The sequence below is a fragment of the Nerophis lumbriciformis genome, linkage group LG07, assembly GCF_033978685.3.
Source record: "Nerophis lumbriciformis linkage group LG07, RoL_Nlum_v2.1, whole genome shotgun sequence".
NCBI classification, from domain to species: Eukaryota; Metazoa; Chordata; class Actinopteri; order Syngnathiformes; family Syngnathidae; genus Nerophis; species Nerophis lumbriciformis.
This window is the reverse complement of record NC_084554.2, coordinates 10,412,665-10,433,892: the sequence shown is the minus strand read 5'-3', so window position 1 is coordinate 10,433,892 and position 21,228 is coordinate 10,412,665. Positions and strand designations below refer to the sequence as shown.

Below are 21,228 nucleotides of genomic sequence, written 5' to 3'. Positions count from 1 at the left end.
TTTGCCTTTGCAGTCTATTCAATTGAATATAGGTTGAAAAAGATTTGCAAAACATTGTATTCTGTTTTTATTTACGATTTACACAAAGTGCCAACTTTACTGGTTTTGGGTTTTGTTTATTCTATGTGGGGAAAAAAAGAACTCTATTAAAAAAACAAAACACTATCGGACAGGGGTGCTCACACTTTTTCTGCAGGCGAGCTACTTTTCAATTGATCAAGTCGTGGGGATCTACCTCATTCATATATATCATTTATATTTACTTATTTATGAAATATATGTTTTTGTTAACAAGTTAAAGGTGTTTAATGATAATGCAAGCATGTTTAACACATATAGTTAATATTGTTAATACATTAAAGGTGTTTAATGATAATACAAGCATGTTTAACACATATAGTTAATATTGTTAACAAGTTAAAGGTGTTTAAAGATAATACAAGCATGTTTAACACATATAGTTAGTATTGTTAATAAGTTAAAGGTGTTTAAAGATAATACAAGCATGTTTAACACATATAGTTAATATCGTCAATAAGTTAAAGGTGTTTAAAGATAATACAAGCATGTTTAACACATATAGTTAATATTGTTAATAAGTTAAAGGTTTTTAAAGATAATACAAGCATGTTTAACACATATAGTTAATATTGTTAATAAGTTAAAGGTGTTTAAAGATAATACAAGCATGTTTAACACATATAGTTAATATTGTTAACAAGTTAAAAGTGTTTAATGATAATACAAGCATGTTTAACACATATAGTTAATATTGTTAACAAGTTAAAGGTATTTAAAGATAATACAAGCATGTTTAACACATATAGATTCCTTTCTTTCATGAAGACAAAAATATAAGTTGGTGTATTACCTGATTGTGATGACTTGCATTGATTGGAATCAGACAGTGTTGCTGATAACGTCCGCATTTTCGAATGGAGGAGAAAAAAAGTCCTCCTTTCTGTCCAATACCACATGAAAGTGGTTGCTTTTTGGCATCTTATTTGTCCAGCTTCCGTACGCCTTTGTATACACTTTACAAGAAATACATTGTCGGCAAACTCCGTAGCTTGCTAGCTTGTGCACGCCAGCTTTCTGAGACTCTTATTTTGTTAGCGCAGGCAGGATGAAGCAGCGCTTTTATTGTGCAACTGTGCAGTCGGTCTTTGGAGTTTTGACGACAGGTACGGCGCCAGAGTCTGTTGAAATAAAATGTTTCTCGCCTTCCTGTCGGTAAGTTTAATGAGCTGGCAGCAACCAGCCTCATCTCGGAAGACCCTCGGGTGCCGTGAATGTCAATCAAGTGACGAAAGTGACGTCATAGTGAAGATTTATGATCGCTCATTTTTAGGACTATTTTTTTAATGCCTGGCTGGCGATCGACTGACACACCCTCCGAGATCGACGTAATGAGCACCCCTGCTATAGGACAACGGAACACATTAATTGAATTAGTCTTAATCAGCCCCTTATGTCACCCAGCATTCAGCTATACAATTATAAAATAATATTGCTGAATATGTGTCATATTCTTATGACAGTCCAAATACGTTGACACACACACACGTAGGACGGAGGATTTTCTATCCATCTGTGTCAGTTAGTACATATTTTTGCCAAATTAAATGCAAAATAGTGTTTGCAAAACAGTGATCAGTGTTGATAAATCACATTGTTGCGTGCTGTATGATATATTTGCGTCTTCTCCTCTCAGTGTTGTGGGCATTCTGAAAAATCAACACACAGTCTGCATATTTATGAAGACAGAGGTGCTAAATGTAATGTGGAACTTATTTAACTTAACAGATGTGTGCGCACGTTTGGTAGACCAGCTTTGCGTGTGCTATAGGTTTGCACATGTTTTAGCACACGCAAACCTTTAGTTGACCACGTCCTCGCTCTGGATCAGTTTTGCAATCGCAATTTGTAAAACCTCACCACAACTTTCACACTGCGTGGTATCTCCACAGCATAAAGAACGTGACACCCAAGGTCGGTGCGGAGGAGACCCACGATGCCATCCGACGAGCTTTTGACGTCTGGCAAAACGTGACGCCACTGCGCTTCGAGGCCGTGCCCTACAGTGAACTAGAGCGGACCAAGAGAGACGTGGACATCACCATCATCTTTGCCTCAGGTTTCCATGGCGACAGCTCACCGTTCGACGGTGAAGGCGGATTCCTGGCCCACGCCTACTTCCCAGGGCCGGGCATTGGAGGCGACACGCACTTTGACTCGGATGAGCCTTGGACACTAGGAAACCCCAACCATGATGGTAAGCACTGATTATGGTTTTACAATTATCACTACCGGAATTTTAGGGCTTTAGAGTGCACCTAATTGAAACCCACACCCACCTAATTATTAACTCATTTTATTTTGTAGATATATTGGCAAGCCAGGCCACAGGTGTACACATTGAAATGTGAAATATGTTAATAGTTGCTTGTGTTCATTTACAATTTTACAAAAAACACTGCCTGTCACACGACAAATTAGTTATTGAGTGCCTGTTAGTGGTGGTAAATTCCATTCCGTGACGTGGCTGTTTCTTGATGGTCGGGTCGATCGTCTTCGTCTTTGGGGCTGCGTCTTGTGCATGGCGTCGTGTATTATTAATGACGACTGTGAGTCCATAACGCGCCAAATGGCTGAATGAATGATTGTGTGAGTGTTTTTATTTTTGTTGTGAACAATCGTCTTCGTCTTTGGGGCTGCATCTTGTGCATGGCGTCGTGTATTATTCATGACGACTGTGAGTCCATAACGCGCCAAATGGCTGAATGAATGATTGTGTGAGTGTTTTTATTTACATTGTGAACAATTTCACTGGTCCACCGTTTGATCTGACGAGGCTAATTCATTGGCAGCATGTAAAGCTTGTGAACCCCGGGAAAATACATCAATTAGCTGCAACATTGTGTAGAGCGCAGGATTCAAAGCGTAGGAAAAAAATGGCAGTTTTCTGTATGGAAATCACAATTATTTTTTTTACTCCATTTAAAGTTGAGTTTTGGTGGTACAATAATTACTCAGTACTAATACTAATGTGTAAAAACATACTATTATTATTTTTATTGTTGTGGTTCATTTGTTACTAATCTCTATCCATTTTTATTTTTTATTTTTTTTTTACTATATACAGGTAAAAGCCAGTAAATTAGAATATTTTGAAAAACTTGATTTATTTCAGTAATTGCATTCAAAAGGTGTAACTTGTACATTATATTTATTCATTACACACAGACTGATGCATTCAAATGTTTATTTCATTTAATTTTGATGATTTGAAGTGGCAACAAATGAAAATCCAAAATTCCGTGTGTCACAAAATTAGAATATTAAGGCTAATACAAAAAAGGGATTTTTAGAAATGTTGGCCAACTGAAAAGTATGAAAATGAAAAATATGAGCATGTACAATACTCAATACTTGGTTGGAGCTCCTTTTGCCTCAATTACTGCGTTAATGCGGCGTGGCATGGAGTCGATGAGTTTCTGGCACTGCTCAGGTGTTATGAGAGCCCAGGTTGCTCTGATAGTGGCCTTCAACTCTTCTGCGTTTTTGGGTCTGGCATTCTGCATCTTCCTTTTCACAATACCCCACAGATTTTCTATGGGGCTATGGTCAGGGGAGTTGGCGGGCCAATTTAGAACAGAAATACCATGGTCCGTAAACCAGGCACGGGTAGATTTTGCGCTGTGTGCAGGCGCCAAGTCCTGTTGGAACTTGAAATCTCCATCTCCATAGAGCAGGTCAGCAGCAGGAAGCATGAAGTGTTCTAAAACTTGCTGGTAGACGGCTGCGTTGACCCTGGATCTCAGGAAACAGAGTGGACCGACACCAGCAGATGACATGGCACCCCAAACCATCACTGATGGTGGAAACTTTACACTAGACTTCAGGCAACGTGGATCCTGTGCCTCTCCTGTCTTCCTCCAGACTCTGGGACCTCGATTTCCAAAGGAAATGCAAAATTTGCATGGTTGGGTGATGGTTTGGGGTGCCATGTCATCTGCTGGTGTCGGTCCACTCTGTTTCCTGAGATCCAGGGTCAACGCAGCCGTCTACCAGCAAGTTTTAGAGCACTTCATGCTTCCTGCTGCTGACCTGCTCTATGGAGATGGAGATTTCAAGTTCCAACAGGACTTGGCGCCTGCACACAGCGCAAAATCTACCCGTGCCTGGTTTACGGACCATGGTATTTCTGTTCTAAATTGGCCCGCCAACTCCCCTGACCTTAGCCCCATAGAAAATCTGTGGGGTATTGTGAAAAGGAAGATGCAGAATGCCAGACCCAAAAACGCAGAAGAGTTGAAGGCCACTATCAGAGCAACCTGGGCTCTCATAACACCTGAGCAGTGCCAGAAACTCATCGACTCCATGCCACGCCGCATTAACGCAGTAATTGAGGCAAAAGGAGCTCCAACCAAGTATTGAGTATTGTACATGCTCATATTTTTCATTTTCATACTTTTCAGTTGGCCAACATTTCTAAAAATCCCTTTTTTGTATTAGCCTTAAGTAATATTCTAATTTTGTGACACACGGAATTTTGGATTTTCATTTGTTGCCACTTCAAATCATCAAAATTAAATGAAATAAACATTTGAATGCATCAGTCTGTGTGCAATGAATAAATATAATGTACAAGTTACACCTTTTGAATGCAATTACTGAAATAAATCAAGTTTTTCAAAATATTCTAATTTACTGGCTTTTACCTGTATATAGTTGAGTTTTGGTGGTTTAATAAAAAATAATGTTATCAAATTAATGAATAATCGTGTAATTAATCGTGATAATATATCAATCAAAAATCATTGTGATTATTATTTTTGCATAATTATCAATTTTTTGCATTTAATTAACAAACATTTTATTTGACACAAAAACACACTCTATGGTGGTAAAATAAGTGTAAAAGGTAAAAAACATAATTAAAAACAAAACGGAAAAACTGAATTGTATTGGGGTTTTTTATATTGCTATTGTTATATAAATGTATAGTATTATCATTTTACTTGTTGTGGTGTATTTGTTACTAATTTCTGTTTTTTTTTAACTATATTTAAAGTTGAGTTTTGGTGGTACAATAAATACTAATGTTATCAAATTAATGAATAATCGTGTAAATAATCGTGATTACAATATCAATCAAAAATAATCGTGATTATTATTTTCACCATAATCGTAGATTTTTTGCATTTAATTAACAAACATTTTATTTGACACAAACACACTGTATGGTGGTAAAATAAGTGTAAAAGGTAAAAAACATAATTGTATTTTTTTTTTTATATTGTTATTGTTATTTAAATGTATTGTTGTTACTATTGTTATTTTACTTGTTGTGGTGTTTTCGTTACTAATTTCTATCTGTTTTTTTTTTACTATATTTAAAGTTGTGTTTTGGTGGTACAATAAATACTAATGTTATCAAATTAATGAATAATTGTGTAATTAATCGTGATTACAATATCAATCAAAATAATCGTGATTATTATTTTCGCCATAATCATCAAGTTTTTGCATTTAATTAACAACAATTTTATTCAACACAAGAAACACTGCGTCTTGTGCATGGCATCGTGTATTCTTCATGACGACTGTGAGTCCATAACGCGCCAAATGGCTGAATTAATGATCGCGTGAGTGTTTTTATTTTTGTTGTGAACAATTTCACTGTTCCACCGTTTGATCTGACGAGGCTAATTCATTGGCAGCATGTATAGCTCGTGAACCCCGGGAAAATACATCAATTAGCTGTAACATTGTGTAGAGCGCAGGGTTCAAACGTGGGAAAAAACCCCAGCAATTTTCAGTATGGAAATTACGGTATGTTCGGAAAAAAGACATAACACTCCAAACCTTCTTAGAAATCTCTTCTTTTTTTGATGAAAACTGGGTCAGATTGAGTCTTTAATGCCGATACCGTACTAAGCATGAAAGTAAATAATTGTTTTGGTGACCCATTTGTAGAAATAATATCCACTTTCACTCCTCTCTTGCCCCCTTATGTTTCTCATTAAACAATACTTAATTTACGTTCCGTAACCTGTATAAGAACCAAACTGTAGCGACATTGTTATTGTTAGAGCGAACACTGAGGAAATATTTTTCTCGCGACATTAGCGTGCTTTGGTATTAGCCATAAAAGCTAGCTTCGGAAAGAGATAAGCTAGCTTTTACGACACCACGAAACGCGTTTGAGTTTGTAATGCACAACACTTCCATAGGACACCAATTTGTACTGAGTGAAAAACATGAACAATCATATTACAGTATCTGTAAAGTATTGTTTAATGTTTTGTTTGTACACAGCTAGCCAGACATTGTATGTACTGTAGTGTCATGATCAATATTAAAGTGTGACCCACTTGATGGACAGTTGGTCCAGCTGGCCGGGGACGTTTTTTCCGGTTAATTTCGGTAAGCACTCCATTTATGTCGAAATAGCATGGTTCCAAGTTCCAGATTTATAGCGTCTCTCTCTCTGTCTCTCCCCACTACTTGCTGTCCATATCCTACCAAGTCAGACCTACACTGTTCCAATATCCATTTCTCTGTTCTCAATTGTTGATGACTGATGATAACAACCAAACCTAACCCCCTCCACACCCCGGATTGTAAATAATGTAAATAATTCAATGTGATTATCTTGTGTGATGACTGTATTATGATGATAGTATATATCTGATAGTATATATCTGTATCATGAATCAATTTAAGTGGAGCCCGACTTAAACAAGTTGAAAAACTTATTCGGGTGTTACCATTTAGTGGTCAACTGTACGGGATATGTACTTCACTGTGCAACCTACTAATAAAAGTCTCAATCAATCAATCAAAACCATGTCGCACTCTCTCGGCTTCCGTCTGCTCCAACGTTTCAGGCGTCTTCTATAAGCGGCAGTTCATCCTCCGTATATTCAGCTTCAAAAATATAAAGTTGTGAACCCTGATTTTGGCCATAAATAGTCGTCTTCGTTGTTAATGGATTCTGTCTTGATTAGAATTTCTACTTTACAAAACCTACTTTAACCCCGGCTAAAACGTTTTTACGTCCAATGTTTGGACGTAAAAACCTACTTTAATAAATAGGTTATTTGACTATTTCTACTTTATAAAACCTACTTTAAAACGTTTTTACATCCAAACATTGGACGTAAAAACCTACTTTGATAAGTAGGTTATTTGACTATTTCTACTTTATAAAACCTACTTTAAAACGTTTTTACATCCAAACATTGGACGTAAAAATCTACTTTAATAAGTACCGTATTTTTCGGAGTATAAGTCGCACCGGAGTATAAGTCGCACCTGCTGAAAATGCATAATAAAGAAGGAAAAAACATATATAAGTCGCACTGGAGCCCGGCCAAACTATGAAAAAAACTGCGACTTATAGTCCGAAAAATACGGTAGGTTATTTTAAAATTTCTACTTTATAAAACCTACTTTAACCCTGGCTAAAACGCTTTTACGTCCAATGTTTGGACGTAAAAACCTACTTTAATAAGTAGGTTATTTGACTATTTCTACTTTATAAAACCTACTTTAACTAAAACGTTTTTACGTCCAAAGAATTGACGTAAAAACCTACTTTAATAAGTAATAAAACACACGCATATGTAAGTTGCACGTGCACTGCTGCAGAAAGACAAAGACAAATGAGAACTAAAAGGCGACGAGATGAAAAAGTAGAACAAAATGATAACAGGAGATTGGCATTGTATCTCTCAACAAATATTGGAGATTCAGGAGCTCACTAGAGAGATAGGTGGCAAGGGAGCGAGTGAGGAAGCGGCAAGGAGTAAAGAAAATATTTGAAGAGGAAATGGGCAGGAAGCGCGCGCAGGAGATGAGTGGGAGCTGTGGAGCACAGTGCCATTGCAGAAAAAGCAAGCAAATTTCTGTCCGTAACAGAACTCTTGACTTTTTCCTGGGCTTAGATAACAGTTATATTGGAAGGGGTCGTATTTAGATTTGTTTCTACATTTCTACATACATTCACACTAGGGTTGTACCGGTACTACTATAGTACCGCGATACTAATGAATCATATTCGGTACTATACCACCTTTAAAAAGTACCGGTCCCTCTGGTAGTTTTACGAGCAGAGGAGCATGTTCGGCAGCGCTCAATCACAGAGTACTTACAAGCAGACACAGTGTGTAGACAGAAAAGGGAGAACGGATTAATTTTGGCTTAAAAACTAAAGATAAAGGTGAAGTTATAACACTGAAACGCTCTCAGGAAGAGGTACTTTAAGACATGGCTAATGTCCATCTGCAATCTGCAGTGTTTTAGCTACTTCTAAATCACTAATCCTCGCCTCCATGGGTGACAAATAAAGTAAGTTTCTTACAAGTATCATCCCTGCAGGACGAGGAATAGCTAAACATGCTTCACTACACACTGTAGTTCACCGGCGTCACAATGTAAACAAACGCCATGGGTGGATCTACACCTGACATCCACTGTAATGATACCAAGTACAGGAGCATATCTAGTCAATATGATTACATTGATATTTTTTAGCATCACATAAAATTATGTTTAAAAACTCAGGAAATACGCCCCTGGACACATGAGGACTTAAATCATGACCAATGTATGATCCTGTAACTACTTGGTATCGGATCGATACCCAAATTTGTGGTATCATTCAAAACTAATGTAAAGTATCCAAATAACAGAAGAATAAGTGATTATTACATTTTAACAGAAGTTTAGACAGAACATGTTTGAAGAGAAACTAAGCAGATATGAACAAGTAGATTAATAATTCCTTTTTACAGCTTGTCCTTTATAATGTAGACAAAATAATAGGTAGATAAATGACACAATATGTTACTGCTAAATTAGGAGCCTTTGTTTGCTTACTTACTAATAAAAGAAAAGTTGTCTTGTATGTTCACTATTTTATTTAAGGACAAACTTGCAATAAGAAACATATGTTTAATGTACCTTAAGATTTTTTGTTAAAATGAAGCCAATAATGCCATTTTTTGTGGTCCCCTTTATTTTGAAAAGTATCAAAGTATCAAAATATTGAAATACATTTTGGTACCGGTGCCAAAGTATTGGTATCGGGACAACCCTAGTTCACACTTTACGCTCCTTTATGTTAGAAGTATAACAGCGTAGGGTGCACGTGCATGTACGAGTCAGTCTGCCCCACAACAAGAAGGTCGAGAAAAATGCGGGACTTACTAATAACTACAATGACGCACTCGCGCAAAGCTCTCCGGGTAAATCTCTATCATATATAGACAAGCTTTCCCCTAAACTGCCAAGATACCTGTGGTGGTGGGGGCGTGGCTATGGGCGTGGTCACCATGACATCATCAAGTAATTTGCATAATGTACTACAATGATATGATTTTCTATAAAAAGGCTCAAACAATGTATACTTACTAATTAATAATAACAGATTTGTTTTAAACGTATTAACATATATTTTCTAAATTGTTTCTACTTATTTTGCAATGTACTTTGTTGAGATTTTTTCAAATGTTGACAGACTTGTAATTACTTTTTTAAATTAAAAACAATTAGCAACAAATTTAGCATCGTCTGGTGTTATTATAAAATGTAGTCGTGTTTAGAGACTCTACTTCTGTCCCTCGATGTCCCTGGCGCTGTTGCTCTAGTTGGACTTTCTCTCTTCTTAAAAGCCGCTACTGTCCTTTTACTATATGCACATTTTGTAGATGGCTGGGGTATATCTGGGATATATATATATATATATATATATATATATATATATATATATATATATATATATATATATATATATATATATATATATATATATATATATATAAATCACACTTACATCACAGACATGCTGACAACATTCCAGACAATGACGTGCGTTTTGTTTACATCCAGTTTCGGTAGTGCTAATGTTAATGTTTTATGTCAGTGTGGTTTGGATTTGATGTCAGTTTTTCCCATGTTTGCAAACACACCATCCGTGCCTGAAAGGAGATTGGCAGAGAATGAGGAAGTGTTGTTTTGTGTCCGGCGAAGGAGGTAAAACCTGTTGGAATTGTGCCGTTTGTTATCATAAGATTGGTATTAAAAGTTAAAAATAGTGTCGGACTTTGTGTGATTTGTTTTTCTTCTGGGGTCTACAATATATTATATTACTTTAATTTGTTTTGAAGTAAAAAAACAACAACCTTATTTTCAACGTGTGGCGGAATTAAAAATGAATTCAATTGCATTAAGTGTAAACTCTGCTAGAGATATCTGCTGATGTCACAAATTTCAAACAGATCGTTAGGAGGAAGTATGAAGGAAGGGGAAATTGTTTTATAAATATCTCCTTCATGCCTCCATGGTTTGATTTCAAATGTTCAGGACCAGAGATGTCCGATAATGGCTTTTTTGCCCATATCCGATATTCCGACATTGTCCAACTCTTAATTACCGATTCCGATATCAACCGATACCGATATATACAGTCGTAGAATTAACACATTATTATGCCTAATTTTGTTGTGATGCCCCGCTGGATGCATTAAACAATGTAACAAGGTTTTCCAAAATAAATCAACTCAAGTTATGGGAAAAATAATGCCAACATGGCACTGCCATATTTATTATTAAAGTCACAAAGTGCATTTTTTTTTTTTTAACATGCTTCAAAACAGCAGCTTGGAATTTGAGACATGCTCTCCCTGAGAGAGCATGAGGAGGTTGAGGTGGGCGGGGTTGGGGGTGTGGGGGAGTTAGTGCTGCAAGGGGTTCTGGGTATTTGGTCTGTTGTGTTTATGTTGTGTTACGGTGCGGATGTTCTCCTGAAATGTGTTTGTCATTCTTGTTTGGTGTGGGTTCACAGTGTGGCGCATATTTGTAATAGTGTTAAAGTTGTTTATACGGCCCCCCTCAGTGTGACCTGTATGGCTGTTGACCAAATATGCGTTGCATTCACTTGTGTGTGTGAAAAGCCGTAGATATTATGTGATTGGGCCGGCACGCAAAGGCAGTGTCTTTAAGGCACGCCCCCAATATTGTTGTCTGGGTGAAAATCGGGAGAAATTCGGGAGAATGGTTGCCCCGGGAGATTTTTGGGAGGGGCACTGATATTCGGGAGTCTTCATCTCCATCCATCCATCTTCTTCCGCTTATCTGAGGTCGGGTCGCGGAGGCAGCAGCCTAAGCAGGGAAGCCCAGACTTCCCTCTCCCCAGCCACTTCGTCCAGCTCTTCCTGTGGGACCTCAAGGCGTTCCCAGGCCAGCCGGGAGACATAGTCTTCCCAACGTGTCCTGGGTCTTCCCCGCGGCCTCCTACCGGTCGGACGTGCCCTAAACACCTCCCTAGGGAGGCGTTCGGGTGGCATCCTGACCAGATGCCCGAACCACCTCATCTGGCTCCTCTCGATGTGGAGGAGCAGCGGCTTTACTTTGAGCTCCTCCCGGATGGCAGAGCTTCTCACCCTATCTCTAAGGGAGAGCCCCGCCACCCGGCGGAGGAAACTCATTTTGGCCGCTTGTACCCGTGATCTTGTCCTTTCGGTCATAACCCAAAGCTCATGACTATAGGTGAGGATGGGAATGTAGATCGACCGGTAAATTGAGAGCTTTGCCTTCCGGCTCAGCTCCTTCTTCACCACAACGGATCGATACAGCGTCCGCATTACTGAAGACGCCGCACCGATCCGCCTGTCAATCTCACGATCCACTCTTCCCTCACTCGTGAACAAGACTCCGAGGTACTTGAACTACTCCACTTGGGGCAAGATCTCCTCCCCAAGAGAGAGATGGCACTCCACCCTTTTCCGGGCGAGAACCATGGACTCGGACTTGGAGGTGCTGATTCTCATCCCAGTCGCTTCACACTCGGCTGCGAACCGATCCAGTGAGAGCTGAAGATCCTGGCCAGATGAAGCCATCAGGACCACATCATCTGCAAAAAGCAGAGACCTAATCCTGCAGCCACCAAACCAGATCCCCTCAACGCCTTGACTGCGCTTAGAAATTCTGTCCATAAAAGTTATGAACGGATTCGGTGACAAAGGGCAGCCTTGGCGGAGTCCAACCCTCACTGGAAACGTGTCCGACTTACCGCCGGCAATGCGGACCAAGCTCTGACACTGATCATACAGGGAACGGACTGCCACAATTAGACAGTCCGATACCCCATACTCTCTGAGCACTCCCCACAGGACTTCCCGAGGGACACGGTCGAATGCCTTCTCCAAGTCCACAAAACACATGTAGACTGGTTGGGCAAACTCCCATGCACCCTCAAGGACCCTGCCGAGAGTATAGAGCTGGTCCACAGTTCCACGACCAGGACGAAAACCACACTGTTCCTCCTGAATCCGAGGTTCGACTATCCGGCGTAGCCTCCTCTCCAGTACACCTGAATAGACCTTACCGGGAAGGCTGAGGAGTGTGATCCCACGATAGCTGGAACACACCCTCCGGTTCCCCTTCTTAAAGAGAGGAACCACCACCCCGGTCTGCCAATCCAGAGGTACCGCCCCCGATGTCCACGCAATGCTGCAGAGTCTTGTCAACCAAGACAGCCCCACAGCGGGAGTCTCCCGGGAAAATGGGGAGGGTTGGCAAGTATGACTGGGAGACGCAACTGCTCTGTACTTCTCCCTACGTCCGTGTACCACTCCGTTCAGCAGCGTTTTAAAAAGTCATACATTTTACTTTTTGAAACCGATACCAATAATTTCTGATATTACATTTTCAAGCATTTATCGGCTGATAATATCGGCAGTCCGATATTACCGGACATCTCTATTCAGGACTCATGCAGCTCTCAAATACACAAAAATAGGTCGGAAAAGTTTTGCAATATAGATCCCCTCTAAACAGTTTGATGGAGTTAGCTGAGATTCTTTCCTCAGGTTGAGGTTGAGTAACGATGGTAGTGTTTTCAATAATCTTGATCCACTCCTAGGATGGAAGACAATTTAAAAAAGTGCCGGTAAACCACATGAAGTGCAGCCGTGGCCTTCATGTGCTGCCTTGGGGCAAGGGGAAGCATCTGTCATTGAAGGCTGTGATTCACCGCCTTCAAATCATCATGCAGATCCCCTCTCCACTCCAGTGCAATATCACTATAGCCCTTCTGCGGCCCGCACTTGTTTAAATCCATCCCATAATGCATGCTGACTTATTACACACTTTGCTTCTGGCTTCCTTGCCAAAAAATGAACACGCGCGTTGACTAATCTGGCGGTCTTGCTGTGGTGGAGTGCGCCTGTATTTCTGTTTGACATGGAGCTTCAATTTAGTGCTGGGATCTGAGCATCTTTGAACATTTTCATAGTTCTCAGGGTCAGAAATGCTATGGCAATACAATACTTTATATTGTTATGTGCTTCCTTGGCAGCAAAGCAGCTAGTAGATTATTGGCCCCAGTTATAACCCGCCCAGGATAACAAATGGAAAGTAGGGTTGTCCCGATATCAATACTTTGGTACCGGTACCAAAATGTATTTCGATACATTTCGATACTTTTGTAAATAAAGGGCACCACAAAAAATGGCATTATTGGCTTTATTTTAACATTAAACATATGTTTCTTATTGCAATTTTGTCCCTTGTGTGGTGTTCAGGTCTGTGGGACCCGTTTTAATTTTTTATTAGAAGAAAAATGATACAATTCATTAATTTTTCTACCTGAGACTCACTGACTTTGGCTCATTTTCTGTGAAGAACATATATCAGAATACATATTTAATGACCACACACACCATACACATTTCTATTACATATCAATCAATCAATCAATGTTTATTTATATAGCCCTAAATCACAAGTGTCTCAAAGGGCTGCACAAGCCACAACGACATCGGTACAGAGCCCACATAAGGGCAAGGAAAAACTCACCCCAGTGGGACGTCGATGTGAATGACTATGAGAAAGCTTGGAGAGGACCGCATATGTGGGTAACCTCCCCCACTCAAGGGGAGACCGAAAGCAATGGATGTCGAGTGGGTCTGACATAATATTGTGAAAGTCCAGTCCATAGTGGATCTAACATAATAGTGAGAGTCCAGTCCATTGTGGATCTAACATAATAGTGAGAGTCCAGTCCATAGTGGATCTAACATAATAGTGAGAGTCCAGTCCATAGTGGATCTAACATAATAGTGAGAGTCCAGTCCATAGTGGATCTAACATAATAGTGAGAGTCCAGTCCATAGTGGATCCAACATAATAGTGAGAGTCCAGTCCATAGTGGATCTAACATAACAGTGAGAGTCCAGTCCATAGTGGATCCAACATAATCGTGAGAGTCCAGTCCATAGTGGATCTAACATAATAGTGAGAGTCCAGTCCATAGTGGATCAAACATAATAGTGAGAGTCCAGTCCATAGTGGATCCAACATAATAGTGAGAGTCCAGTCCATAGTGGATCTAACATAATAGTGAGAGTCCAGTCCATAGTGGATCTAACATAATAGTGAGAGTCCAGTCCATAGTGGATCTAACATAATAGTAAGAGTCCAGTCCATAGTGGGGCCAGCAGGAGACCATCCCGAGCGGAGACGGGTCAGCAGCGCAGAGATGTCCCCAACCGATGCACAGGCTAGCGGTCCACCCCGGGTCCCGACTCTGGACAGCCAGCACTTCATCCATGGCCACCGGACCTGTCTAGCAACTGTAATCTTTTAATGCTAGACATAGGGAGACCCGAAAATAATACGTTACAGCAAATGAGACGAGACGTAACGAACGCATGAATAATGATCTCAGCGTCCCTGGTGAACAAAATGGAACGAATTTTAGCGATATTACGGAGATGAAAGAAGGCCGTTTTAGTAACACTCTTAATGTGTGACTCAAAGGAGAGTGTTGCGTGGAAGATAATACCCAGATTCTTTACCGAGTCGCCTTGTGTAATTGTTTGGTTGTCAAATGTTAAGGTGGTATTATTAAATAAATGTCGGTGTTTAGCAGGACCGATAATCAGCATTTCCGTTTTCTTGGCGTTGAGTTGCAAGAAGTTAGCGGACATCCATTGTTTAATTTCATTAAGACACGCCTCCAGCTGACTACAATCCGGCGTGTTGGTCAGCTTTAGGGGCATGTAGAGTTGGGTGTCATCAGCATAACAATGAAAGCTAACACCGTATTTGCGTATGATGTCACCTAGCGGCAGCATGTAAATACTAAAGAGTGCAGGGCCAAGAACCGAACCCTGGGGAACTCCGCACGTTACCTTAACATAGTCCGAGGTCACATTATTATGGGAGACGCATTGCATCCTGTCAGTAAGATAAGAGTTAAACCAAGACAAGGCTAAGTCTTACATACCAATACCTGTTTTGATACGCTCTAATAAAATATTATGATTAACGGATATAAGATGTCCGGGTCCACTGGAAATTGATGTTCTGTGTACCACACACACACACACACACACACACACACACACACACACACACACACACACACACACACACACACACACACACACACACACACAGCAGGCCTAGACAGGAGGAGTACAGAGTGTAGGTACACAGAACATCAGAGGGTCAAATGTGCGAGAAAATGAGAGCAGACAGTGTTGACAAACAATGTTGCAACCTTGCGTGGTTTGGTGTGGGTTCACAGTGTGGCACATATTTGTAACCTACCTACTCAGTGGCCTAGTGGTTAGAGTGTCCGCCCTGAGATCGGTAGGTTGTGAGTTCAAACCCCGGCCGAGTCATACCAAAGACTATAAAAATGGGACCCATTACCTCCCTGCTTGGCACTCAGCATCAAGGGTTGGAATTGGGGGTTAAATGACCAAAAATGATTCCCGGGCGCGGCACCGCTGCTGCCCACTGCTCCCCTCACCTCCCAGGGGGTGAACAAGGGGATGGGTCAAATGCAGAGGACAAATTACACCACACCTAGTGTGTGTGTGACAATCATTGGGACTTTTACTTTAACTTTTAACAGTGTTAAACTTGTTTATACGGCCACCCTCAGTGTGACCTGTATGGCTGTTGACCAAGTATGCGTGGAATTCACTTGTGTGTGTGAAAAGCCGTGGATATTATGTGATTGGGCCGGCATGCAAAGGTAGTGCCTTTTAAGGCACGCCCCCAATATTGTTGACTGGGTGGAAATCGGGAGAAATTCGGGAGAATGGTTGCCACGGGAGATTTTCGGGAGGGGCACTGAAATTCGGGAGTCTCTCGGAAAAATCGGGAGTATGACTGGGAGACGCAACTGCTCTGTACTTCTCCCTACGTCCGTGTACCACTCCGTACAGCCGCGGTTTAAAAAGTCATATATAATTACTTTTTGAAACCGATACCGCTAATTTCCGATATTACATTTTAAAGCATTTATCGGCCGATAATATCGGCAGTCCGATATTATCGAACATCTCTCGTTTAATGCCCTTTAATTTAAATTGTAACCTTCTAAAATTGTACTTTGAGTGCAATAGGAAACGCATGTTTATTGTATTGCAAGATTTTCTGTTAAAATAAAGCCAAAATTGACACTTTTTCATAGTTCCCTTTATTTGGAAAAGTATTGATATACATTTTTGTACCGGTACCAAATTATTGGTATCGTACAAAGATCATGGCGTGTATATTTCCAGTCCTATTAGTTCTTAGACTTGTTTATAGGATCTATTTAAATCCATGCACTGTGCAGGGGGGGGGGGGGGGGGGGGGGGGGGGGGGGGATTATCCTGGGCTGAAAAGGTGGCACTTTATTTTACTTCTCACACTACACAAACACACACACGCAGACTCTGTGCGGTAAGCTGCCCCAGTCAGTCATATCTAATCCCTCGTATCGTTTCGAAGAAGGATCAGTTGTCGCGGTGACTGCTGTTGGTGGCATCGCACCGTGGATCTTGCACTTGTTGTTGTTTTGGATGATGAAGCTGCAGATGAACACTGGGGATTAATCCCCTGTCTGCATGCAGATAAACACATCCATACATGTTGCTAAGCACCCGCATCGATAATTGGTCTCCCATGTACGCATGGTTTTACCCAGCAACTCTGTCATGTAAGAGTTGCGGATTACTCAAAAGCATCATTCGGAGAAAAGCTCGTTTGCGTCACACACTGCAGAATATGGTTCCTAGTAAGATTATTTAGTGGCAATTCAAGAGCATTGGGGTGTAATTGGCTTTTATCAGCGTAAGGATAAGGAGAGAAGTGATCTGCAATAGGGATGAACAAGTTTTACTATTAGGGTGATTAACCCTTGTGTGGTGTTCGGGTCTGTGGGACCCGTTTTAATTTTTTATTAAAAGAAAAATTATACAATTAATACATTTTTCTACCTGAGACCCGCTGACTTTGGCTCACTTTTTTTTATAAGAACATATATCAGAATACATATTTAATGACCACACACCATACACCCCCCCCCTACACATTTATATTACATATAAGATGTGGAAATTGATGTTTTGTGTACCACACACACACACACACACGCACACACACACACAGAACCACGCACACACACACACGCACACACAGAGCAGGCCTACACAGGAGGAAGACAGAGTGTAGGTACACAGAACTACATTATATATATACTTGCAGTGTGTATATTGTACATGTTACATATTGTTATGAAGGTGTTTGTTACTACATTATATATATACTAGCAGTGTGTATATTGTACATATTACATATTGTTATGAAGGTGTCTGTTACTACATTATATATATATATATATATATATATATATATATATATATATATATATATATATATATATATATATATATACTTGCAGTGTGTATATTGTACATATTACATATTGTTATGAAGGTGTCTGTTACTGCATTATATATATACTTGCAGTGTGTATTTTGTACATATTACATATTGTTATGAAAGTGTCTGTTACTACATTATATATATACTTGCAGTGTGTATATTGCACATTGTTATGAAGGTGTCTGCTACTACATTATATATATATACTTGCAGTGTGTATATTGTACATATTACATATTGTTATGAAGGTGTCTGTTACTACATGATATATATACTTGCAGTGTGTATATAAAACATATTACATATTGTTATGAAGGTGTCTGTTACTACATTATACATATATACTTGCAGTGTGTATATTGTACATATTACATATTGTTATGAAGGTGTCTGTTACTACATTATATATATACTTGCAGTGTGTATATTGTACATATTACATATTGTTATGAAGGTGTCTGTTACTACATTATATATATATACTTGCACTGTGTATATTGTACATTTTACATATTGTTATGAAGGTGTCTGTTACTGCATTATATATACTTGCAGTGTGTATTTTGTACATATTACATATTGTTATGAAGGTGTCTGTTACTACATTATATATATATACTTGCAGTGTGTATATAAAACATATTACATATTGTTTTGAAGGTGTCTGTTACTACATTATATATATACTTGCAGTGTGTATATTGTACATATTACATATTGTTATGAAGGTGTTTGTTACTACATTATATATATACTTGCAGTGTGTATATTGTACATATTACATATTGTTATGAAGGTGTCTGTTATTACATTATATATATACTTGCAGTGTGTATATTGTACATATTACATATTGTTATATAGGTGTCTGTTACTATATTATATATATATATATTTGCAGTGTGTATATTGTACATATTACATATCGTTTTGAAGGTGTCTGTTACTACATTATATATATACTTGCAGTGTGTATATTGTACATATTACATATTGTTATGAAAGTGTCTGTTACTACATTATATATATATACTTGCAGTGTGTACATAAAACATATTACATATTGTTTTAAAGGTGTCTGTTACTGCATAATATATATACTTGCATTGTGTATATAAAACATATTATATATTGTTATGAAGGTGTCTGTTACTACATTATATATTAGGGATGTCCCGATCCAGGTTTTTGCACTTCCGATCCGATACCGATATTGTTTTTGCACTTCCGATCCGATACCAATACTGACCGATACTGGCCTATCCGAGCATGTATTAAAGTTTAAAGTTATTTAGCCTACTTAGTTGTCAGAATCATGTTGAAAAGGGTTTTAGTACTCTTGATAACAACTAGCCAGCTGAATTAGGGGAGTTTGAATAATACACAATGGTTGGTAACAAGAAACTGACCTGTTTATTCAAGGATAAACACAAAATAGACACAATTATACATGACAAACAGAAATGGCATCATTGAAACTAGGGCTGGGCGATATGGCCTTTTTTAATATTGCGATATTTTAAGGCCATATTGCGATACACGATATATATCTCGATATTTTGCCTCAGCCTTGAATGAACACTAGATGCATATAATCACAGCAGTATGATGATTCTATGTGTTTTGATTGATTGATTGAGACTTGTATTAGTAGGTTGCACAGTGAAGTACATATTCCGTACAATTGACCACTAAATGGTAACACCCCAATAGGTTTTTCAACTTGTTTAAGTCGGGGTCCACTTAAACAGATATATACTATAAGATATATACTATCATCATAATACAGTCATCACACAAGATAATCACATTGAATTATTTACATTATTTATAATCCAGGGTGTGGAGGGGGGCGCCTGATGTAAGTGTCAAAAAGACAGCCAAAAGAGTTTGATATGAGAATAAATCTAAAGTTAAAATATAGGGTAGAAATGCACCCAATTGCAGGAAATGTAGTCTTGATTTTCAAAATGTTCTTTCAAGGCTTGCATGTCTACATTAAAACATTCTTCTTCATACTGCATTAATATATGCTACTTTTAAACTTTCATGCAGAGAAGGAAATCACAACTAAAAAAATCACTAGTTTTTTCAGACGGTGTTGATGTGGAAATTTTTCCCTCTGCATTTTGATGGTGTGGTCGTGTGGCACCGAATGGAGATAAGCGTCTCGACAGATGTTGCAATATTTGAACAATGATGACGAAAACTGTTTTCTCTGTCGTGTCCGTGTGTCGAAAATTGTTATGCGCTTATTTTTTTATTTGATTTTGTGCGTGGCATAGATTTGCCGTGCGCAGAGGACGTTTGAGCAGGCGCTCACCTTAGCGGCTGCGCTAGCATCACAGCTAACGTTAGCCATTCTGCTACCTCTTTGCTGGGAGAGGACGAAAACGTATGTGACGTATGACGTGACAGCATGTGACGTGTGTAAGAAGTTGCGCTTGCTGTTTGTCAGAAGGAGACAGAAGGAGTGAGAAGAGCCTGTCGTGTAATGCCAGCAGCTAAAAGCAACTGCGTGAGAATTCACAGACCTGTGGATGTGTTGAAGGTGTGCTGGAAAATGCGGAACGGAAATAGGGAGCGGCAGAAAAGTGGAATGTATTATTTGAATCTGTGCGTTGGAAAACACGGACCGGAGGTTTTTTTTAAACTGGATCTGGATCGGCATTTTCCCATGCCTTGCCGATACGCATTTTTTGGCAAATATCGGCGGCCGATCCGATCCAAATATCGGATTGGGACATCCCTATTATATATATACTTGCAGTGTGTATATTGTATATGTTACATATTGTTATGAAGGTGTCTTTTACTGCATTATATATATACTTGCAGTGTGTTTATACAACATATTACATATTGTTATGAAGGTGTATGTTACTACATTATATGTATACTTGAAGTGTGTATATTGTACATATTACATATTGTTATGAAGGTGTCTGTTACTACATTAAATATATACTTGCAGTGTGTATATTATACATAATACATATATACTTGCAGTGTGTATATTGTACACATTACATATTGTTATGAAGATGTCTGTTACTACATTACATATATACTTGCAGTGTGTATATTGTACATATTACATATTGGTATGAAGGTGTCTGTTACTACATGATATATATACTTGCAGTGTGCATATACAACATTGATGGAGGGTTTTGAAGTTGTTTTGGAGGGCTTTGAAGGCTACAACAGTGACTCCCATGAGCCGCATCTTGCAAGCGTTTTTTATCATCTTTAAAATCCTAAAAAATAAAATAAAGTCATGTGTTCTTGGCCTGGGAACGCCTCGGGATCCCCCGGGAAGAGCTAGACGCAGTGGCTGGGGAGAGGGAAGTCTGGGCTTCCCTGCTTAGGCTGCTGTCCCCGCGACCCGACCTCAGATAAGCGGAAGAAGATGGATGGATGGATGTGTTCTTGTCCCTCGTAATGATTGTGAACAATAGACAACATTCCAAAATGAAACATGAATAA

The 21,228-nt window shown here is 39.2% G+C and overlaps 1 protein-coding gene across 4 annotated transcripts in view; it reads left to right on the top strand.

The window, feature by feature from the left end:
* LOC133609843 (matrix metalloproteinase-16-like) overlaps positions 1–21,228 on the top strand; it is a 303,619-nt gene that overhangs the window by 161,794 nt on the left and 120,597 nt on the right. For all 4 annotated transcript variants that reach the window (XM_061965852.1, XM_061965851.2, XM_061965850.2 and 1 more), the window contains one exon: positions 1,971–2,275. In XM_061965852.1, coding sequence (XP_061821836.1) covers positions 1,971–2,275 — 305 coding nt within the window. The remainder of the gene's footprint in view (positions 1–1,970; positions 2,276–21,228) is intronic.